Genomic DNA, 24571 nt, shown 5'->3' with positions numbered 1-24571 from the left:
GATGAGGAAAATCAGAGATGAAGTGCACTTCTCTTCTACAGGATGCTGTATATTAGAGCTTATATTTTGCGAAGACGTCGACACTCCCACTAGCTTCTGGGGCCCCGTCACAAGTGATGTATTCAAACAATAAGCCTGCCGGTTCAACGAGGATGGTTGCTTCCAATTGAATTTTAAATAGATTGTCCCCTTTCACATTTCGTTTCGTTGCAAAAACGTCTATAATTTGGCTTCATTTCTTTGTGAAAGGCAAAAACGTAATGATCATGCCGTGGCCACATTGCTGGTACTTGTCCTCAGTCCTTGTGAATTCCCCCAGGTCAATGAAGCCTTGAATTTGGCCAGATGCTGTCACGCTGAAATGTTCTGACAGCCTCATCTCATCTACTAATAATCTAACATAATTTTCAGGGTCTGTCATGCCCGCGGTTGTTTTCTTTAGAGTATTTATAAGTGCTGCATTAAAGCCGAATGCCGATCTGTACGACCTCAAGTACATTTTTGAAATTGATTTGCTAGGGATCACGAGTATTTTATTCATCCTGATGTGCTGATAGAGCCGGGGACTTTGTAGTTTCATCAGTAAACATTCAAGAATCCACTCTCAAATCTAGCGCATGCCCTTTTTGTTGGTTTGTTGGGTAGCTTGAAAGTAAGTGTGAACATTTGCCTGCTGCTTTCGAGGCAGTTTCGATATTTTCTCCTCCAGTATTTGATGCGCTACATTCACATTTTCGGTCCTCATTTCCTCAAGATGACCTTCAATGTCAAGGAGCCTTGCTGCGATTCGCTTCTTTTTGCTGGCTCAGGACTCAGTTTGGTGGAGGCTGGGTTTCTTCGTTCCTTTCGTTTCAGGTAAGTTTTTCATGTCAGTATTTTTCCCGTACTTGCATGAAATGCACGAAAAACATGAGAGTACACGAAAAAAAAAAAAAGAAACAAAGGGCTTGTAGTTTCCCTTATGTTAAAAACCCAAGTATTCATGAAATTTGACTTTTGCTAGGCAAAATATTATGCAATGTTACTGGCAGCGTAAGGTGTCGCATAACTTTCTTTTCATCCAGCTTAGTATTGATTACATAATTTTATAATATATAAGGGTTGCTTCAATAAATGTTTGCACTCACTCACCTTGTTTATTAACAGCTCTCTTGCACTTGACACTGGAGACCAAGCCGTGGAAATGGAAAATTTGGTTCTCCAGTTTCTCTGTTAGAACTTTATAAGTGCAGCCGCTCAATGTACCGGCCTCTCTGCAAGGGTGAAGAGACTTTGTACTGTGAAGGACTTGTTTGGCCTCGTCATGGCTATAGATGACCATTTCAGACAAGTGTCTTCCGAACGCTTGTCCGACAAATGACTTTTTTGTGATCGGTCCTGTAGTGCATGAGCACGGTCCTTTCAATACTTACAAGCTCACAGTTGAGGGAGGCCGACACGTAAGCGATTCCGTCATAGTGAGAAAACTTATGAATTGCCCAGTGATCATTTGGCCGGACGACGTCTCCAAGTTCAAATGTGTTCTCGCTGTCTCTTTGCCTCCCCCTTTCGCACTCTCAAATCTCACTTGCAATTCAACTGACACCGGCACAGTGCTTTTCAACTGCTTCCCTTCAGAGCTTGGTGGTTAATTCGCTCTCTTACTTCTTGGCACCTCGCGCCTGGGCTGCTTGTCGGGACACTACGTAAGGGGCGGTATAATTGTGGGTACCGTATCATTCCGAAACTCTGGCTTTTCACGCTCAGTGCACACTTTCTGGTCTTTGATAATGTGTACATAATGCCTCAGTAAGTATTTTTTATCGAAGTGCTGCTCACAAATGGCATTGGTGACTTGCAAGGGCCGATGGGCCGATCAGCTTGGTTGGGATTCTTGTCCCATAACCGCTGCCTTTCTTCATCTTGGGGAACTTCTAAAAAAGAGAGCTTGGACTGGTTTCTTACTCTGCGCTATCCAGTTTTGCAGCTCATGACGCAACAGCAATTTTTACGCTAAGACGTGCTCATACTCTCCTATTAAAAGCAACTTTGAACACTCCGCCAAGCAACCATCAGACACATACGCACGCATGCAAAACTGTCGTCTGCCTGCATTAGCATCAAAATGGTACTTTATATTATTTACTTTTGCCCTCAACAAGGTGTAGAAAAAAGAAAAACACGAATCTCGAAAACAGAGCAACATCAGCACTGCGCTGAAGAGATGACATCTTATCGTGCAGACTGAATCGAGAACTCTGTGCCTCCACCAGCACACCGACGTACCGAACCGCCGCTACCGTCGAAGCAGACGACATCTTCAAGTAGGCGACTGCAGCGCCACCGCAAATTTTTCGTGCATTTTGCTTTACCCCACGCTGCTTGCCGCCTGCTCCAGTGGACCCACTCCCCCATTCTAGTAGACTCTACCGCTGGAGTAAATCCCCAACTCTCCACAAACCTGGAGGTGTTGCTTCTCAACTGTCAATTCTTGAGACACCGAAGTCACTCCACTCACACGTTCACTGCGATTTTCAACTAGCGGGTCAATCTTTAACGCTTCCTGAATAGTGCTGCGCTTCATTTCAGGAGCGGAATCACATGCGGTCAGACTCGGAGCATCAACCGAACGATCAACAAAACAAGTGTTTTTCGAAAGCATATCAGAGTCATTCAAAATAAAATAGGGATAATGCTTAGGCAGGTTTTGTGACCCCGCACCATCATTCATGCGTAGTCCGAACGGTCAATCAATTTCCCCGGAGATACGGGAAAGCGCTCACTGTTTTTTTTCAACTATCCTTTCTTTCCCGCCGAGCGTGCATTGGTTGCGGCTTTCAACCTATTGATCAGATGCTCTCTCTGCTACCTCAATTTCATTGCTGTCTAACAACGAGAGAATACATTTAGGCTTTCCGCAGCAGATTGCAATGCGACCAGGCTCTTGGCAATGGCGGCAGACGACCGGCTTTCTAGCCTTTGGCCCTTTTCGTTTCTCATTACCTTTAGAACAGCTCAATGCAGTTGCGGCTTCGGCAGGACTGGCGTTCAATTTCTTGTTGGAGCATGCTATGCCAATAATCCGGTTACTTGATGTCTGATATATTGCTATGGCCAATTGTCTTTTCTCAAGTATCTTGTCTTCCTATGCCCATCTTTACTTCCTTCCAGCCTTTTTGTTTTGTTTTTCAACTTTCTTCCAACATTCCTTAATTTTGTTGGCATGCGCACCACACTCCTGAATTGCCCCAATCAGCTGAGACTCAGTCTCGTCTCCCTCCACCTTAATTCTCAGCTTTACACAAAGTAGAAAAATGTCTGGTTTTCTAGCTTCTTTACCAACCCCAAAGTTTTCACGAGTGAGAACTTTTGTTTATTCACTGCGACGTTAGGTAGTGAACAAGCAAAGCCTACACACACAGTAATACTACTGCCAGTTTTAGAACATGAAAGCTAGAAACCCAGTTTTAGAAGAACCCTGAAAGCTAAAAAAACCTGGCAGAACTAAAAAAAAAAGTCAAGCACTCACTGTAGTGTTGAGGCCCGAGTTAAGCATGGGTCATCGCGTTACTGGTCACCAATTCATGTGATGGGTGTCTGCCCATAGGACCGGAGCCAGCCAAAGTCTCGTGGAAATGTAGAGGAGAGGAGCCGGGGTTGTTAACAGCAACGTTTATTTACAATATTTACAAACTAATGCTAGCATTGGTACACAATGTCAGTAGCATCATGGAGGCTCTTGATGGAAGCTTGATGGAAGCTTTGTCTGGAGCGTCTGATGCTCGCGTTTTATGCGCTGGTCTTCCCAGGATCCCTGTCGAGAAAAAGAATTGAGGCCAGCACAGTCTAATAAAATTGTCGTCTTCACCTGCGCCCCCAAAATGGGAAGCTTAAATTCTGCCTCCTTCCCAACCCAGGAAAGAGGGAAGATTCATGCCCACTTCGTCCCATGGCAAGGTAGAAAACACACCTCAATACACAATTCACACAACACAAACGCAAACATTTGTCGCCATGGTCAAAGAGCTGTTGAGACTGAGCGGACCCTGGAATGTCCAATCAAACTTTGTGTCGATAGCTGCTAAACAATTGTCTGCGTAAACAGCAATGAGTCCGACAAATGAGCTTATCGGCGACCAGTCCTCCATTGCATTAGATTTTTTGCACGAAGTCAAGGTCAACTGGTACAAATAACACATCTTTGTTTATGAATGGATCTTTTCTGGCCTCAATAGTGGTTTCACTGTCGCAGTATTTACTCAGTAAGCCCAGTTCAACGATTCGGTATGTTTCTGTTTTAGCAGCTCGCGATCCAAAGGTGTTGAGGTGGAAATCCTTGTATCCCAAAACACGTAATTTAAGCATTTCAGAGATATCTTCTCTAATAAATGTCTTTTGACTTTCGCCTTCGAGAACACCTCAGATGTATCCACATTGGTTACCGCCAACGGCCCAAGTACGGAAAGTCTGCAGAGCAACTTCTTTGTTTTCTTCTTTTTAAGCTGTCAAGTGTACGTTAATTAAGTAACTTCTTGCACAGCTTCTTGAGGATGATCATTCTTTTCTTTGTCCTGGGAAGTTGAGGTTGCACACAGACGATGCATGGCGTTTGCTGTGCCGGGTGTACTTTACCTTTCGTTTGCATTCTTCTGACTGGTGCCCCCAAGATGTACAGCGAAAGCAACGGCCGGTCCGTGTAAGCTTGTGCGTCTTTTCTTTTGGACGGAGGGGAACTGTACAGGACTGTGTCTCGTGTCTCGTCGACTCGCAGACGAAACACCTCCTCGCCTGCATCGGCTGCATGTGAAGTATCGTGGCGCTTGGCACGTGGTTCTGTTTGGCTTTGCTCTTCTTTAGGGCATGTCCGCTTTCTGTGCATCTTTCTCGGCTTTCTGTCTTGACGAGAAAAACATCTAGAATGTCTGTCAGCCGGTTGTCTACCCCTGATGCTAATATTGCCTCTGAATCTTGTGGCGATTGACTCGACGATGTGGCACTGCAGACTCGACGTAGTTCGCTGTGGAAATCTGCAACCATTTCTTTGGGCAGCTCCGAGAGAATCTCGTTGTGTAACATTGCTTAATAACACGAGGGGTTTATGCCCAATTCCTTCAGTCCCCTAATGTGCGCTTGTACAGTCGCGGCCACTGTAAGAGGGAACACGGAGCGGGTGACCGCGCTCCGCGGAGCGCCACGACGGGCGCCGTGCGAACTATTGCGGCGCAAGCGCAATAAGCGCCACAGGCGGAGTTAGCTGCGCGTCGTCTGCTACGGTGCCTCCCACTTTGCCTCGATACCTAGATTGTGCGCGCGCTTCGGAATACACAAACCCTGTAGCAATGGCGCGTCAATAGATACTATTATAAAGCAGTTATGAAAGCGCGCAGGCATGCTGTACGTCTAAATATTAACTGCGCCTTTTACCTCTAAAAGTTCCGTTTGATCACAGAGGGTGGGTTTCATAATTGGCATGCTAAGGAAGTAAAAAAAATCACACGACAAACAAGAGATACTGATAAATTTGTGCTTAAGATTTATTAATATACGATGAAGCCAAGACCACGGCTGCAAATGAAGCCTAGATGATGGTCTTCTTCCTTTCGGAGACAATCGAGGTAGCAGGGTGCAATGTCCGAACTAATACGAAGGCGAATTTTAATACCTGGTTGCATCTCCCCGGAGGCAATCGCGGCAGGCATCCTACGTGGCAGGGAACTGTATAACGAATCCACAAGGGTGGCATCCAGCTTAAGGCGTTTCCATTCAGCGTGGACTGCTCTCCAAAGGCTGTCCCTTGACATTCCATGGAGGGGCTTGGATGCGAGTGCCGCTTTCATTTGGCCCCAAATATTTTCAATAATATTGAAGTCTGGTGACTGGGGCGGCCACTCTAAAACGGCGATGTTGAGCTGGCGTAGTAGGGCTTCAACTTGCTTCGAAGTGTGCACAGGCGAACGGTCGTGTTGGAATACAGGACCAGCCCCGGAGAAGTGCACCTTTGCAAGTTCGCGATGGGCCACTGTGGTCAAAATTTCGCAGTACTTGTTCGCTGTGAACTTACCGTCGATTCTCACAAGAGGTCCGAGACCGTCTTTTGTGATCATGCCCCAAACACCTACAGTTGACCTTCCGCTTTTCGAGACTCTTTCTAAGAACTTTGGCTGGTACCTGCATCAAGGAAAAGAAGAAAAGAACATTTGGGTGTCTAGACTACCGATTGTGAACGCATAAAATAAGGAAACGTACAGATAGCTGAAGCCGTTACGAACTTGTTCAAGCTATGTTTAAACGTGCAGGGTTTGAAATGCCTTTACGATTAACCGCAGTCTCATAAGTCGTCACTGCGTTCTTCTAAACGATTTGGGTGCACGTTAATGATTCCTAGGTGGTCAAAATTATTCCCGAGCTCCTCCCCCCCCCCCTACGACGCGTCGCAACGCCTGTGTAGCGTCATAACCGTTAAACCTCATAATCAATAATCATCATGAAAACGAAAGCATCTGGGAGTCTCGAGATGTGTACATGCAAACGGAATGACACACCCATTTAAACGTATTCACAGTACAAAATTGGAAGCACATGCTGGAAGGACATTTCTTTCTTACGAAAAGCACGTTTCCAAAAACACATTCTCGTGTAGCTTACCGGGTGTTGTCAGGGCGTTAAATACGGGCTTGCTGACCGCACGATGTAGTGAAAGTGCACTCGTCTGTGAAGAACACTTGCTTCCACTCCCCAGTTGAGCGTCGCGCATGCTGTCGAGAAAACTGCAGCCGTTTTTCTTTGTTCTGAGCGCGAAGAGGAGGCTTTTGGGCTGCAGTCCTGCTCTTCAGACCTGCTTCCCGGAGGCGTCGCTTGACCGTTGTCACGGATGCTCTCAAGTCGAGGGTATTTTTGATTTGCTGAGCAGAGAGACCTGGCTTCACGGCTGCCGCCGCAACGATCCAAGCATCCTCTTGTTCAGTCGTAACTCGAGACCTCGGCTTCCGCGGAGCATCCTTGATCCGGCGGCAAGATTTAAATGCTCTTATGATCCTGTTGACTGTCTTGAGCATTCTTCCCGTCGCTTCGACGATTTTTCGCTGCGACCTACCCTTGAAATACAGCTCGACGATTTCCCAGCGCTCACTCTCAGGAACTCTGGCCTTGCCGGAAGGTATTGCTTTGACGAAATGCCACACTAAGAACACATGCAGCCCCTTTTAAACTCATAACGAGCAGAGTTTTATCAAAAGTGGGCGTAACTTTCGTCGCCTAAATGCGCTGTTTGACATGCGAAGCATCTAAGGCACACTCTGTTAATCTTATGCCACGTGCTCTATTTCCTTTTGTAACCAAGTGAAATTTCAGCGACCAACTTCATTTTGCGACAAAAACGAACGTCTGAAATTCGAAGCCGAATACTGGGTGTAGTATGAATGGTGCGCCGAGATAACCCAGTTCAAATACTTTCTATTCAGCTCCATAGCTACAGTATTTTGGACCAGAGCACGTGCGGCGAAGTGGGAGGCACCGTAGCAGACGACGCGCAGCCAACTCCTCCTCTGGCGCTGATTGTGCTTGCGCCGCAATACTTCGCGCGGCGCCCGCTGGGTGGCCCGAAGAGAGCGGCCACGCGTGCCGCGTTCCCTCTAACAGTGGCCGCAACTGTACTTGATCATACAAGCACTGCAGCTCACATGCGTCCTCCTTTGAAGCTACGCTGGGAAGAACTGTCAATTTTGCCATAAATTCTTGTTGAATTCGTTCTTTGTTGTCTAATCCCCTCTGAAATTTCGATGGCATCTTTGTAGCAAGCGTCCGTAGCCTGCAGACCTCTTATTGCTGTCATAGCTGGTTCCGTGAGCAGTGATTCTAGGTATCGGGACTTCTTGGTGTTTGAGAGCCCTTCATTAGACAGTTATAATATACCGGGCTTACCGGAATACCGGGCGTACTGTGATACCGAAATCGAAGTGCGCGTGCACAGATACGTACGTTACCCGTGCCGCTTACCGTACGCACAGTATTTTTCACATTTAAGGTTACCGGGTTAGCGTAAGTGTACACAGTGTACGTAAACATGGCAGCGCTCTCGGACGTCCACTTCGAAGTGATATTGGCGTTGTTGAAATATTCACCTTGTTCGCAGCAAACGACTGTTTAAAGAGTTGGCATAATTTTTGAGATATCTTCCCATTTCGAACGCATCTAGGCCTAACTACAAGATTGGTGTAAACAAATCGGCAACATAATTTTTTTCGCGTTTGGGACTTGGTTCATATTTATTTGCTTCTATTATTAGTAAAATAAACTTGTAACAATGCTTCACGCAGTAGCATGGGCAAACATCCTCGTTTTCTTTGCCTTTTCACTGTCTTTAACGTATGAAACATCCAATAGGTGGCGCCACCATCCCAACTGGGCCATGTAAACGACGTGAACATTATCCCGCTAAACTATAATACGATGTGCAACAACGAACGTTTGCTGCACGGTAACGTCATTTCCTTAATCTCCGCTATCACGTTAACCGTAAACTATAATGGTCTATTGTCGTGCACTGCTTTACAGTACCATTCCTAGAAGGCTTGCCATGCAAAAAGCTCCGTGCCGAACAGTTTCAGATGCAGCTTTGGAAGCTTGACACCATAATTGTGAGTTTGGGAGGGCAGCAGATGACTCGTTTCCGAGCTACTTGGGGTGATGGCGCTTGCCATCTTTGCTTTGAGGAGGCCAATGGTTTGATTGGCCTTATCATTGTACTGGATGCTTTCTTCAAACTCCTCCTCGTATGCGTCTTCTGCCAGGCAGGTTTCAATTTCATCGTTGATCTTTCGAAGGTCGGCATTGTTCACTTCCAGTCTTTGAAGAATAGCACTGAGCTGTTCAACACTGGCACTTTCAAACGGTGATGTCGCCTCGTTGATGATGACGCTGTTCTGCCGTCATCGCAAGCATTGCTTCACTTTAGGCTTTTTCATCTTCTTTGTCTTTATTTCTACTCGCGACCTTTATGGACCTCTCTTCTGTCGTACTTCCTTCCCAGACTTCGACGTCATAATGTTATGTATGTTCAAAACTGATAAGCTAGTTTGAGGTAACTGAGGTCTACATGTTATTAAGGATATAATGGGAAATTTGTGTTACACGCGCCCGTACAAAAGAACACACGTCTTTGGTCAAGTTCAATGCTTAGACTGCCTCACCCAACCAAATTTTTTTCTAGGGCAGAAGTCGGCGCACTCTCTTCTGTCTGGGTTCGCACCCTACGGTGAGTGCTGCAGAACGTGTACGCGAATTTTTTTCCCCCAGAATGAATAGGCTGATGTTTAGATCATTACAAGATCTTTCTCTACATGTCTGGTCCCCCTGGCTTCTGCATACAAGAAAATTAAGGAAGAAATATGGAATTTATTTGTCAACTAAAGCAGGCTGACATTTATACGTCTTGCAAGGTGCGCATGTGTTATGTAGCCAAAAAATTATCAGCACACCTCAAGTGGAACAGTTTAAAGAGAATGAAAATTGTATTTTTGTGGTATTCAGAATTTAAGCCTTACGAAGCATTAACCTGCTAATTTGTTTACTCTAAAGTTTAATTGAAAATTGCACTGTGAGACAGAGATCAGGTAGTGCAGATTTGAAAAAAAAAAAAAAAAAAAAACAATCTTTAGGCCAGATGTCAGGGTTTATACTGGTTTCCAAAGAGAATGTTGAAGGGTTTTCAAGCACTTTCGAGTACCCGCAAAAAGTGCCTGAAATACCCTCATTTCACACGTAGCTGCATGTTGTTTCTGCGTGCAAGCAGGCGTGTTTTTTTTTTTTTTTCGGTGTGACTAACATTTGGACACAGCTCTTTGTTTGGTGTTGAGAACACGCGATATATGTGATACAAGGCTTGTGATCAACACACTGATACACTGGACTGGACACTGGACAATGTGCAACCTTCGGGCCACCTCGCAGAATATGTGTAAACCTTATAAAAAGTTGTTGGGTAAGTTGGTTATTACAAAATATGGTGATTGTAGTGATACAAAAACAAACACACGGGATGAAGACACAACAGGCAAATGCTACACCTCTGTGGACGTTTATGGCTACAGTAGTCAATGGAAAAACATGTTTTAAGGATTTGTGCAGGTTTGATTATGCTCCCCTGTTGAATCTTGTACAGGCTCTTCACATGTGAGGAAGTAACTTCACCATTTTTTCCTGTCTTGGGCCAGGAAGTGCGACAGGATATGTTTATAAGATGGCTTTGATAAAGGCACCGAACAGCTTTCAGTGAAGATTTTTAGGATGCTGTATAGACTATCATAGCTTTGCACCACAAAACATTTCCATAGCACGAACAATAATTTTGTAATTGTCCATCACAATGCACACCACAATTAAGCCAGCTGTCGCCACTTCCTTTGGCACATACTTCTTCACAATGAACAGCTGCTGTCCAATGCATTTCCTGGTGACAAAATACCCCACGGGGGTTCAAGTGCGCACGGAAAGCCCCGTTAAAATGAAACACATCGGTGAATTTACTTGGACAGGTTCCCGTTTCGTGAAAGGGACACTAAAGTCAATTTACGTCAGAGTGGAAGCTCTATGTATGACATCTAAAATGACAATATTATCAACAACAATATCCTACCTCCCGAGAATTTAAGGTAAATGCACAAGAACACATGCACTGCAGTAGGCCATTCTCAAAATCATCCCGATGACACCAGATGGACCGCCTACAATTAATTAGCAGTAATTGTTTTGGCTGCACTAAATAACAACCTTTCGTGCATCAAGAGACGTAATAAAATGCTGGATGTTCGTTTCTATTTGTTCCGTGGAAGAAAGAACCGCCGGATGTTACTATGGGGAACGGCGTGAGTGGTTCAAAAGTTAAATTTTCGTGCAGTTACACTGGACAAGTGGAACTGCACCTTGCGAGATGCAGTTGCACCAAAAACGTCTGCAATATCGGAGCCAATGGCGGGAAATTGATCAAAGGCCGCTGTTGCTGCTGTGGCTTCCGCTGCTTTCGGTCTAATACTTCTAGCGCAGTAAAGCCAGGCAACGCTGTGCACGGCAACAGTGACATGAGCTGGTCCGGTCGCTCCGCTTCCGGAGGCGGGTAATTTGAAGCGCGCTAACCCAATGCGAAACACTGAAATGTGATTCCATTTCAAAATAGGCCCTTCCTTGGCACAAGGGTAACACTACGAGGTTCGTAAACCGCTATTTCAACAATCATCGCCAACTTAATAGTTGCCTTTAGTGTCCCTTTAATGTTCGACAATCCTTAACAAAGTCATCCTCTCCTGCAAAGGCATCTCTCTGCTTGTCGTTATTGAAGGCGGTCCCGTGTCCTCATTTCGTCAACAACTAGTGAATACACTTTGGCTTGCTGGGTGGTCAGATTCCCCAATTTCGTTTCAAGACTCTTTCACAAGGGTTGTGAATCCCACTTCTCCAGTTGTCATGCCCAGAAAGCTCTGTTACATGGCCGTGCTTAGAAGCTTGAATAGATTTTCACATCTTATGAATTCATAGGCCTTTGTTAGGGATTTCTCGGGACAGTGAGGATACGAACTTTAACCTCAAGAGTATGTAGGTCTGATTTTGGTAATGAGGATGCAGGCCCCTACGTGATTTCCCCCATGCTTTCAACTACTCCGACAAAAGCAGTCAAACTACAATCTTCTTTTAATTGGCTCAGTTTTTCCTTGTATTTGTCACCTGTTTGTCGCAGCCTTTGTATCTGCGCTCTTAAACATGTTCTTTTCATTGAAATTTGTGGCGTTTCAAAACAAATACTACTGGAAATGTCCACTCAGATGCCGGCCGAACATCTGCTTGGGATGCTATGAGTACTTCGTCTTCATTGGCGGGCTGCAGTCACTCTTCCAAACTGCTGGCATTTTAGCTTCACTTGGATAGCATCCGCAGCCAGGACAGTGTACTGTATGTAAAGTTGCCTCAAGAAGTGCCTAAAAAATACGCAATGCGAGTAACAGGTGTGCTGGTTCTGACACTTTGTGGATGGACCACAGTGGCGGCATTTTACTGGGTTGCACTGGGTGACAGTTTGCATAGTATGCAGAATAGATCGAGGGGAAGATAACCTGCGAGGCACATCTCAAAACTGAGTGTCAGCATTGCGTCAGATTTTATTCTGTTTCGACATTCTAAATTCGCAGTAGGCCAGCCACTGTGTACTTTTTCTAATAGTTACTAATATGCACTGCGAACGAACATGTATTTTGTTAGTTTCAGCTTTTTGCGAGTTGTGGTATGCTGCTACATAGGTTTTGTGACTTATGACGAAGGCCTGGATTAGACGAATTACGTGGGCTTCTTTCATACCTCGGTGTTTATTCGTGACCCTCCGAATCAGTCTCATTGCATTCGTGACTTTGGCATTTAGTCTGCGTATAGTCTCGCCGTTGGCACCGTTAGCCTCGATGACTAATCCCAGTACACGTATTTTTAGAATTGTCAGTATAGCTGTGCCCTTCTGTGTATGAATCCTAATTTCCTCATATTGCTGCTTGTTTTTCTCTGACTTGGGTGGTCTGCCTCTGATTTCTGGCCTGTAGAGAAGAAGTTCTGATTTCTCCGGCGAGCATCATGCGAGTCCTGTGCCTTCCAAGTATCGCTCAATTGCTCCTATTGCTTCTTGGAGTCTCTGTTCTATGTAGCCATCGCTGCCATCACTGACCCATATTGCGATGTCATCCGCGTAGATAGAGTGATATATTTCCGGAATTTTATTTAACTCTTTCGGTAGTCCAATCATGATTAGATTAAAGAGCATTGGCAATATTACGGAGCCCTGTGGAGTGCCTTTGCAGCCCAATTCTTGGAGATCAGATATAAGGCCTTCTAAGCTGAGCCTTGTTTTCCTGTTGGTCAAGAAGTTTCTGACGTAATTATAGGCTCGCTCACCCATGTTTAAGCTCGATATGCGGCTGTGAATTTTTTCATGAGCTGCATTGTCAAATGCTTTCTTGAAATTCAGACCGAGTACGGCTCGTGTATATCTTGTGGGGTAGTCTATGATTTGGTGTTTAATTTGTAGCATGGCGTCTTGGGTGGCTAGTTGACGACGGAAGCCTATCATCGTGTGTGGGTAGTATTCACCATCCTCAAGATAGTTGTTGGTTCTATTTAGAATTGCATGTTCCATTACTTTTGCTACGCATGACGTTAATGAGATGGGTCGGAGATTTACTTTGTTGATTGACTTTCCAGGTTTTGGTATAAGGATTGTTCTAGCCTCTTTCCACGCGTCGGGTATTGCCCCTTCTGTCCAACATTTGTTTATATATCCAGTTAAAAATTCTATGGATTCATTGTCCAGGTTACGTGATGCTCGGTTGGTGACTCCATCGGGTCCCGGTGCTGATTTTACATTTAATTTGTGGAGCACTGCTCTAATCTCTGCAACCTCAACGTTTTTGTCCATGTTGTGGTTGGCTTTGCATGTATAGTTTTTATGTTGTAGTGGCGGCGATTTGGGCATGTAGATGTTTTGAAGATCTGTCATTAGCTGTTCCTTGTTTCCTTTGTATTCGCGTGTGAGACGACGGATAGCGTGTCTCTGTTCAGTTTTAGTATTGGTGGGATCTAACAGAAACCTTAGCAACTTTCACGTTTGTGATGTTCCAATATGGGTGCCCATGTCCTTACATATCTCCGCCCATTGTTGCTCACAAAGCTGCTTGCAGTGACTTTCAATGTCTTTGTTGAGCTGTGCTATATTTTTCCGGATTGCTCTGTTGTGTCATTGCCTCCGCCATTTGTGTTGTAACGCTTTTTTAGTTCTCCACAGATGGACTAATCTGTTATCGATGCGCTCAACTGGGATATCTGTTTCTACTTCATGTGTGGTTTTCCTGACGATGTCTATTACGCTCTCGCACCATTGCTGGATATCGTCAGGATCTTCGGTAATCGTTTTTCTGATCTTCCAAAATTTATCCCAGTCAACTAGCCGTCTCGTGTTACATGTGGTCGTAATCCTGCCGCTATGGGTGAATGGTACGTGTGTTTCGAGTATGCGATGGTCACTTCCTAAATCATTGAATGTATTGTGCTATGTAGCCCCCGGGGCGTTCTTGGTTATTGTAAGATCCCGTGTTGTGTCTCGCTGGGTGTTTGTACCTATGCGTGTGTGTGCATGCGGGTCTGTTATCAGAGTAAGCTGTTCATCTTGTATGCTGTGCCATAACCGTTTCCCTTTGGGGGTGGTGTACACATACCCCCATGCCTCATGTGCGGCGTTGAAGTTTCCTGCTATGATGAGCGGAGCGCTGCCAGCTAATATCATGGCCTGTCTAAATAAAGAGTGAAATCGCTGTCTGTGACTTGACGGACAGCGTTATATACGTTAAGAATAAATGTGCTGCTCCCTTTTGTTTTCCTAGATAGAAGTTCTGTCATATGGTTGTATCCACCTCTAGATTATGGGTTCTGACCGTAATCTCTCTCTTTACTAGTGTAGTGAGAGCTTTATTTCCCTCTTCACGCTCGGGACTTCTGGTATCCTGGTAGTGTCTGGTATCCTGGTAGTGTGGCGAGGCCATGCGTTTCTTGAAGTAAATAACATCTGGCTTGTTACCTTGTCGGATGTACTGCTGGATGACAGATTTCTTAGCCCTAAATCCTCTACAGTTCCATTGCCATATGCGGAGTTGTCCTTTACCATGCCTCACCATCGCTGTTCGTTTTTTGTATGGGAGGCGTGAATATAGGTGAGTGGATGAGAGGGGTTGGTGGTTTTGTGGGAGTTGCCTGCAGGAGATATGGTGCCTGCGGTTGTTGGTGAACGTTTGGGACTGTACCCTGAAGGTCTGCGGATGTTTGTTGGTTGCGTCCTCGTTTCAGCGTTTCTACCCTGGCTGCTAGTGCCGTAAGATCAACAGACGTCTTAGTGGTGGTTTCCAGGATAGATTGGAACGCGGTTAATAGCTGGTCTACTTTTTTCTCAATGTTATCCAACCTTGTTTGTTGCGAGATGTTTTCTTGTTTAGTGCTCGGGGGATCTGTAGTTTTCTGCGTTTTGGCCGTTCGTTTTAACGTAGGGGTAGTTATGTCCATGTGGTCGTTGCCTATGGGTGTTTCTTTCTGCATTACAGTATTAGTTATATTGTAATAACAATATAGCCCACACTACATCAACCCCACACTACATCAATATAGCCCACACTACATCAACCACCAGCGTTGGAAAACGTCACCAGAATAGTCCGTCGGGAACTCGAGGCTACGGCACCCGCTATGTCTAGCGCCAGCGCGCCAGGACACAACCTCGATACTGTTTCAATGATACAGGCCGTGGTTCGCCAAGAGATCGCGAATATGGGCATTTCGCCACCTCCTCAAAATGCCCCTGCTACTTCCAGCTTGGCTCCAGTCGTTGCGGCTGCCACTCCGAACCGCACGTTCGCGCCACGACAAAACCCAGCTGAATGGCGCGCTCATGATGATTGTCCCATATGTTTCACGTGCCATCAGATAGACACATCGCTCACCATTGCCGCAGCCGTTGGCCCTCATCACCTCGACCGAGCTTCTATGATTGGGGGCCTCACTCCGAACGTGCACCTTATGCCCCGTCTTACCGTGCTGAGACAGGTGCAGAGCATAATAATACCAGGGACCACCCGATCGCCATCGCCCGTGCGTCGTCAGTCCTGCTCGCCCCAACCCCGCCGTTCTCAGTCTCCCTACGACCGTCGCTCGGAAAACTAGCTGGTGCAGCCCCCGGAGGTGACGCTGCATACACGACTCGGACTGCAAATCCTCTGATTACTCCCGACCAGCGGTGCAACCTTCTTACAATTCTCGTTGATGGTTTACCTGTAACTGCTCCTATTGATACCGGTGCACAAATATTTGTGATGAACTCAGACCTCCGCCGCCGCCTCCAAAAAGTTGTGATGCCTGTGATTGCACCTACCGTTCGTACAGCGGATGGGAGTACTCCTGCTGTACTGGAAAATTGCCCTCATGACCTCATCCTTGGACTCGACTTTCTGACTTCACACGCTGCGCTCATTGACTGTTCCAAAGGTCTTCTTCGGCTTGAACTACCATCCTTCTCAGAGACCAACTCTATCAGCCCACCTCGTCTACGCTCTGTCGATTTCCTCTTACTTTCGCCGCAGTCCAAGTCCAACTCTCGCCATATTCCCCAGTACCTAATGGTGATTATGTTGCTACCCCAATTTCTGACGTGACCATGACACGTAATGTTGCACTCCCCAACACGGTGGTTACCGTTAAGGACAGCCGAACTTCATTTCCCGTCCTCAATTTTGGCTTCTCAGCGCAAGTTATTCCTCGCGGCATGTCTTTTGCGCATCTGACACCACTGGTCGACCACACAGTTTCCGCCCTAACCACTGATTCGCCACCCGATTTTTTATCAACGTCGCTCTCGTCACGTTCCTGTTCCGAACTTTTCAAGCCAACGCTATCTGACAAGCTCACTTCTGAACAAGTCTCTGCTCTCTGCCGCATCTTCGCTTCTTATCAGGACATCTTTGACTTCGGCGACAGCAATTTGGGCCGGACATCTGTGGTAAGCCATCGCATCGTTACCGGTGACGCTCGACCCATTCGTCGATGGCAATACCGTGTGTCAACCCAGGAGCGTGCTATTATACAGCGGGAAGTGAATAAAATGCTTCAAAACGGCATAATCGAGCCCTCATCTAGTCCCTGGTCCTCACCCGTTGTACTCGTTAAAAAGAAGGGCAATAGCTGGAGATTCTGTGTTGATTACCGCCATCTCAACCATATTACCAAGAAAGATGTCTATCCCCTACTGGGCATAGATGAGGCACTCGATTGCTTGCACGGTGCCAAATATTTCTCTTCCATAGACCTTCGCTCAGGCTACTGGCAGATCGCTGTGGACGACAAAGGCAGAGAGAAGACGGCCTTTGTGACTCCTGATGGACTTTATCAGTTCAAGATGATGCCTTTTGGATTATGCAATGCCCCCGCGACTTTTGAGCGCATGATGGACTCTCTCCTTCGAGGCATGAAGTGGACCATCTGCCTCTGTTATTGTTTGTTATGATGTTATGATGTTATTGTTTTTTCGACTACTTTCGACGACCATCTTACCCGTCTGTCCACGGTGCTTGATGTTTTCCGACGTGCCAACTTGCAACTTAACTCGTCCAAATGCCGCTTTGGGCAATGCCAAATCTGCGTACTCTGCCATCTTGTTAACGCTGCGGGCGTTCAACCAGACGCTGCGAAAGTCCGAGCAGTTCGCGACTTCCCCACACTCTGCTCAGCCAAGGACGTCCGAAGTTTTCTGGGACTGTGCTCCTATTTCCGCCGTTTTGCCGAGAAGTTTGCTGAAGTAGCCCGTCCTCTAACCTGCCTCCTCAAAACGGATGTCGCATTCACCTGGGGCCAACAGCAAGCAAACGCATTCTCGTCGTTTGTTGACATTCTCACCAATCCACCAGTCCTAGCACACTTCGACCCATCTGCCGCCAGAAAGCTTCGTACTGACGCCAGTGGCCACGGCATAAGCGCAGTGCTGGGGCATTGGCAACAAGGCATGCACCGCATCGTAGCGTATGCAAGCCGACTGTTGTCGCGCTCGGAACAAAATTATTCCATCACAGAACGCGAGTGCTTAGCTCTCGTCTGGGCCATTGCAAAATCCGACCGTACCTGTATGGCTGACCATTCTCAGTTATTACGGACCACCATGCGCTTTGCTGGCTCTCCTCACTCAAGGACCCTACGGGACGCCTTGGTCGCTGGGCGAAGCGCTTACAAGAGTACACTTTTTCCGTATCCTATAAATTCGGACAACTTCACAGGGATGCCGACTGCTTGTCCCGTTACCCAGTCGATCCCCCTGACACGATAGAAGATGGACAAGAGGCCCTCGTTCTTTCAATTACCGACTTCACCGAGATAGCTGCTGAACAACGCCGCGACCCCTCTTTGCGTGCTATTATCAATGGTCTGCAATCTTCCCACACTGACCACTCCTTACAACTGTTCGTTCTTCACAACGACAGCTTGCACCATTACTACGCCCGCCCTGATGGTGCTGAGCTTTTACTCGTTCCTGTGCATTTTCGCTCAGACGTTTTGGCCCAGCTCCATGATGCCCCCTCCGCTGGACACCTAGGGGTGTCACGCACGTATGACCGCATTCGCCGCCAATTCTTTTGGCCTGGCCTCTACCGTTCTGTGCGACAGTACATTGAGGCATGCGACCTCTGCCAGCGCCGCAAGACACCTGCTCTGGGACCTGCTGGTCCCTCCAGCCCATCGAAGTACCAGATGAGCCATTTTTCCGAGTCGGCCTCGATCTTCTAGGACCTTTTCCCGTGTCGGCCACCGGCAATAAGTGGATTGCTATTGCTACCGACTACGCAACGCAGTATGCCGTTACACGCGCTCTCCCCATCAGCTGCGCTACTGATGTAGCCGATTTCCTTCTTCATGACATCATTCTGCGTCATGGTGCTCCTCGTCAGTTGATCACCGACCGCGGCAGCTGTTTTCTATCTAAAGTAGTCGACGAGCTCCTGTGATCTTGCTCTACCCACAAGTTCACTACAGCGTACCATCTGCAAACCAACGGCCTCACGGAACGCTCAACCGTACCCTAACGAATATGTTAGCGATGTACGTCTCCAAGCATCACAAAGATTGGGACATCCACTTACTTTTCGTTACCTTCGCATACAACAGTTAACGTCATGATACAGCTGGATTTTCACCTTTTTACCTACTGTTTGGTTATGACCCGCCTTTGCCCATGGACACCATGCTCCAATCTGACGCCCCCTCATCGACTGCTTATGCTCGTGATGCCCTGGCTCGAGCTGACATCGCCCGCCAAGTCGCCCGGGATCGTTTATGTGCTTCGCAGCTTAACCAAAAGAGTGCTTACGATCGCCGGCACCGTCCCGTACAGTACTCACCGCGGTCGCTTGTCTTGCTGTGGTTACCATCACGTCGTGTTGGTCTCTGCGAAAAACTGATGTCACGTTACGTTGGCCCCTATCGCGTCATACGCAAGGTCACCAGTATGACCTATGAGATAGCTCCACTCCATACCACGTCAGTACCAGCTTCAGTCCCGTCCGATATAGTGCACGTCTCACGGCTTATACCATACTACTCACGCCTCGAGAATTGATCGCTCCGGGATGGTGCTTATGCCGTCGGCGGGTAATGTCACTGGCTAAGTAGATGCCTGAGTATGACGACGACGAAGTGCTGAATGTGAACGTGCTCGGACTGCAGCAGCGTTGTACGCATTTGATCGCCAGTGTATACTTTATTCCCCGTGACAATATTACGGCTTCTGGGTTTGCCACATTCGCGTTCTATAGTGAGGAGTTCTATTTGAGCTTGCATCTTTTCTATCATTTCTTTCATTCCTCTGTTTTCATGTTTAAGCCGCTCTGACTCTTGGTTGTTGTTGTTATTGCTACCGTTATTATTTTTGACCTCCCGAGGTCCCTCCGGTCGCAAGCCGCATACTCTATCTGCCCAGCTCACCTTGTTTGTTGGTCCCTTAGATGCCTATCCCGACCTGGAACTGGGGTGGGAGCTTGCAGGGCTGCGGTTTCTTGAACCGGAGCAGGATCTTGTTTGCTGTCGTTTTCCGTGTCTCGATGTCGAGCGCTCTCATGGACATCCTCTTGGTGGAGATGAGCTTTGCCTTTGAAGTTCTTGTAGTCTAGCCCATTGTCTCTGTTTTACGATGTAAGGTTTCTTGAACCTGGCCGTGCAGCTTTTATCGGCTGTAACGTGATCTTTTCCACAGATTTGACAACTAGGGTCGCATCTGTGGTCGTCTTTGGGGTTGTGAATGCCACAACCAGCACAAAGTCTATCTTGGGGGTTGGGGCACACGTCACTTCCAGTCTGTTGCACTGCTTGCAGTAGTCAATTTGCTTGCGGTATAGCGTGCACGGTATTATTACTCCATCATAGCACACACTGGAGGGTACCTTGTTTCCACTGAAGAGCACAATGACCGTTGTAGTATTCCCCAGTTGTTTCGCCGTGATGATCCTGTGGTTTTTTTTTTCAGGGGCAAGGGCTGGCCTAATGCTACCAGAAGTTTCTTCCAGTGGGATTCCTTTAATGATACCCTTAGCTGTATCTTCTGGTGCTGTTTCATACGCTGCCACTTCAATTTCTTTGCCTCGTATAAGTATTTCCTTGATGTTTCTGTACTGGCCAGCTCGGTCGGGGTCTGGTGTGCTCACTATCATGATGTTCTGTGTCTTGTTGAGGCATATCACGTCGAAGTGCCGGACTTCTGGTGGTGTAGCCGCGGCTTCATGTATGCCTCTGCTTATATCGGTAGGGTCGAGTGCGGCTACGCGTAGGCCTCCTATCGGTCGGATGACAGTTTTGTAGTCTCCCACCGGCAGCTTGGGCATTCTGCTCGCTTTTTCGATGCGGCTCATTCGTCTTTCCTGCGTTTTGGCTTGAGTGTTACCAAAGCTGGGTTCTGCCTTGTTGTTTGCACCATGGACGCTGTCAGCGTCCCTGACCGATTCGTGTCTGGGCTTTCGACGACGCCCGTAGTAGACGGTGTGCCAGCCTTCTTCACTTTCGGTAGTGGCTGGCAATTCATCATCGTGCTGTATGTCCATCGTCCTCAAATCAGCACCAGTGTCTTGCGCGCCGCTTGCCGTCGTGGTTGATTCCATTGTGTTTACAGCGCTGGCTCCCTAAGGAACCCGGCCTGTTTCGCGAGGCTTAACAGCGTCTCGTGTGTTGTGCACTGAGAAAAGGCCGTAAAAAAAAACGGAAAACAGTTGGCCGACCTTGTCTTTGGTATCCTGAGAATCTGGATGACATGGCGAATCCTCTGATATCACTCTGAGAAATGCACGTGGTGATTTTCACTGCAAAGTTGTTCATAAAAGCAGGAGCCGATGTGAAGCGCGTCTGCACTCGTCGGCGCTCGCAGTGTCTCTCCCAGGTAACTAATTACACTCGTATTTATCCTGACATAATTTGACAGAGTCGATAGTGCATAGCACTGCTCCTGCGACCAGAACCTCAGTGAGGAGTCGCGATCAAAAATATTCAGTCCGCTTATTGAACAGACTAAATTCATCTGCTGGATGCTTCCCCCCCCCCCCCCCTTTCTCTTCTTCCAGCATTTGAGGATTGTTATGAGACAGAGATGAAAGGAATGGCCGACAAAAGACATTGTGAAAAGTGTGCTAACACATGCGGCCGATTAGCTAGCAGGCTCCATCAACACGCAGTAGCATTACACACTACGTGCGAGCCGCGTTGCTGATTCGATTCGAGATGTATCAGTACGTTGGAAATGCTAATGCCGCTTCCTGGCTCCCCACAGGCTGACGCATTGGTTGTTAAAAGCAAAGGAAGACAAGCCGCTAGTTTCCCTTTGTAATGACGGCAGAAAGCAGGAGGTGTTGCCTGTCACTGGGTTCTTGTATTCGAAACGAATGTTGCTGCGCCTTGACCTTCGACTCCCGAGAGCTGGCTCCTTAAAAACATGTTGGCCCGTGTGCTCAGATTTGGGTGCACGTTAAAGAACGCCAAGTGGTCGAAATTTCCGGAGCCCTCTACTACGGCGTCTCTCATAATCATATGGTGGTTTTGGGATGTTAAACACCACAAATCAATCAATCCTTAAAAACTGGGCTTTTCGGGGGAAAGACACACTGGCCCCTCTGCTCGTGATACCAGATCTTACAGTCAGCATTCTTAGCCAATTTTTTTGTCCACTGCAGGGTGAAGGCATCTCTCGAATGGTATACCATTTGCCCCCATCTTGTGAGAATTCATTCTTGTTTATCCATGTTTGAACTTCTTAATTCTATCGCTCCATCTAACTTGTTGCCATCCTCAGCTTCTTTTCTAAGAACACGTGGTATTCACTCCTTCATTATAACTGTCTGCAGGCAGATGCCATGTAGTGGGTGTTCTGCTGGCAGCAGGGTGGTGACCAGCTGCATAGTCAGCAGAAGGTGGGCTGCCAGCTTGTCAATTCTCGGCAGAGCCGTGCTGGCAGCAACAGTAGGCAGGGCCTCCATAGCAGCACGCTGAGCTGCAGGGGCAGCTGCCGCAGCAGGAAGTGCTGCAAGGGCAGTGCCAACAGCAGGCAGGGCCGTGGGGGTAGCAGCAGCACTCATGTGCACGAGTGGTGTGGGCCCCTCACGTTTTTCTGTAAAGAATGACCTGCGGTTGGTGTGGAAGGCAGGAAAAGGCTGGCCACGGAGGGTGTGCCCCTTCACAGCGCTTGTACAGGAGCAAGCCTCCTTAATTTTTTCCCTCACAGCCGCAGCAACCACTCACCTGGGCAGGATGGTTGTGGAAGGTGCTATGATGGTGGCAACCCTCCCCTGCTTTTGCTACCTGGGTCACTGCGGTGTGTTGGCAGTGTGTGGGCTACCACCGTTGACACACTGCAGCTGTGTGTGGGAAGTCCTGCTCCCTGGGTTGGGCCCCGCTGCAGCGGATACAGCTTCTGATCTAGCTGCAGCTCTCCTTCACGTGAAAGGAGATGTGGCGTCTTGGCGCAAAATCTTCAAACTTTTGTTGAGTAGTCTTTCCTCCATGCCTCTGAAAGCACCAACGAAACTTTCGTATGACCCTGGTACTTCTCCCCTGTCTCTTCTGCAGAAAGTTGGGCCATGTGCTTGCTAGGAGGAAATATGTGGCTGTATTTTTTATGCTCCAACATTGGCCTCCTAAGTCTTGTAGCCTGCTCTGAAATGCAGTGTTGAGCTGTGCAGTTCTTTCAATAAAGGAAGGCTGTCTGATGCGAGTAGTAATTTGCCTTGGGCCACCTTTTTTTAGAAAAAGTGTATTGTCAAAGATGCTAATACCGAGGATCCACATTAATGCAAACATACACCAATATGACAAGTGTTGCAAAATGTTCCAAAAAAAAAAAAAACAGTTCCTCTTGGTTTTTGTTGTTAGTCGGCTGCTGGATGATGCCTCCATCATTGAGACGTCTCTTTCACGGTCCATAGCCACTCTTTTGGCTGACTGCTTAACTCTATCGCTGCCATGGGAAAGGGGCCGTTCTTAACTAAATGTAAAAATTTTTTTTCCGGCTAGATAAAAATGTCTTATTTACATTGTTTGGTGCCAAACTGCAGCTAAAAGAATGTTCTGTCCAGTAACATAAACGTTGCATACATCTTTATTGCACACATCATGAAAAAGAAGTGTATATTTAAATGTTTATATAGTGATTATACAATTGATACTTCAAAAGAAGAGGATAGTATAAAAATAATGACGTTGAAATTAATTCGATATATAATTTGTGGCATCTTGTGAAAGGTTATACACGTTTCAAAAATTATTGCCAAGAACTGGTCTTTCCACAAAAAAGGATAGTTGGTCAGGGTGCAGCAGTGCATGGGTTATCCTGTACAGCTTGCCGTCATAGATGGGGTTTGTCTGCTCTGAGTTCATGACACTTAGAAAAGTAAAGAATAAAAGAAGAAACGACTTTTGGGCATAATCTTTCAAATAATGAGGCCTGAAAGTAACCCTGAGGCAATTCAACAATTTCCATTGAGATGAGGATTCCAAAGCACTTCATAACTTGATCAGGACTGAAGTTCCTCCACGAATCGTCTCTTTCCGCGTATGTCTGCCTCTGTAAAATGTGTGTACACACATATTTGTTGGTGCAGCCGCAGATAATGCTGGGCAGCTTTGTAGTAATAGGCAGCTGGAAGAAATCGATAGTCCGGACAAAGCGGCGTGTCCTACTCTGGAACGTGCCTCTGTCTTCAACCCCCATGTTTTATCTAAAAAAAAACTGCAGAAGCTTGATAAATGCTGCCAAGGATTCATGTTTTTAAGAAGTTGAGGCCCTCAAAATGAGTAAAATTGCTATGAGTACAAGCTCCGCCGCCTGTGACTACTAATTAGACTACAAAATGTGTGCCACACACACAGCGGACACTCACTCGCTCGATGTTGTGGCTTGACTTGGCACATCGTCGTCATAAGTACTGAAATCAAATGTGTCAACATGTTCTCCAGGCTCACTGCTGCTTATTTCATCTTCCAAATTTGCTGTTGATGCATTCGATTTGCGTGAAGCGTGTCATTTTTTAGGAACGTCCACATGCGGTGGTGGGAAACCTGTGCCAACGAGAAATTACTGCGTCGTGCTGCTCCAAAAAGGTCCTTTTTGTTTAATTTATGCCTTTGCTGCACCATAAGGTAGTTTTGAAGCCGAAAGTAATGTTGAAAGCACTCATTGTGAGCGGATATTAGGTGATAGTCGCCATCTTGTACACTTGCGCTGCTAAAGAAGCACCGAATCAGCCGATCAGATATTTCCATTTCCACGCGATATCGGTGCTGTGGCCTGGTCCAGTTTTGTTTCGGGGATACTGCGGTCCACCTCCTCGTAGAGACCTTGCTGATTTCTTCGACCTAGCCTGTGTTGCGGGCGACCATCAGCTGGCACGCCAGGATAGCTTGCGGCTTCTTGTATCATTGGCTCGGGGTGAAACCTTTCTTGTGGGGTGTCAGTGGGAGGTCATGTGGTTCTTCGATCATCATGGCCAGATTGGCTCGTTTGTTGCCG

The 24571-nt window shown here is 47.0% G+C and overlaps 1 protein-coding gene across 6 annotated transcripts in view; it reads left to right on the top strand.

The window, feature by feature from the left end:
• The window catches only part of LOC119185884 (uncharacterized), a 188195-nt gene that overhangs the window by 14600 nt on the left and 149024 nt on the right, over window positions 1-24571 (top strand). For 3 of the 6 annotated variants that reach the window (XR_012894373.1, XR_012894374.1, XM_075890231.1), the window contains exon 2: window positions 755-855. Coding sequence is in view for 4 of the 6 variants with exons in the window: in XM_075890231.1 (XP_075746346.1) it covers window positions 765-855 (91 nt within the window). In the remaining 2 variants the exon portion in view is untranslated. Of the gene's footprint in view, window positions 1-754; window positions 9233-24571 lie in introns of all 6 variants that reach the window. The other 3 variants (XM_075890230.1, XM_075890228.1, XM_075890229.1) reach the window with 2 other exon arrangements.

The sequence above is a fragment of the Rhipicephalus microplus genome, chromosome 3 (genome assembly GCF_043290135.1).
Source record: "Rhipicephalus microplus isolate Deutch F79 chromosome 3, USDA_Rmic, whole genome shotgun sequence".
Classification (NCBI taxonomy): domain Eukaryota; kingdom Metazoa; phylum Arthropoda; class Arachnida; order Ixodida; family Ixodidae; genus Rhipicephalus; species Rhipicephalus microplus.
Note: the sequence above shows the minus strand (reverse complement) of the source record. Positions and strands in the feature narration are given on the sequence as shown.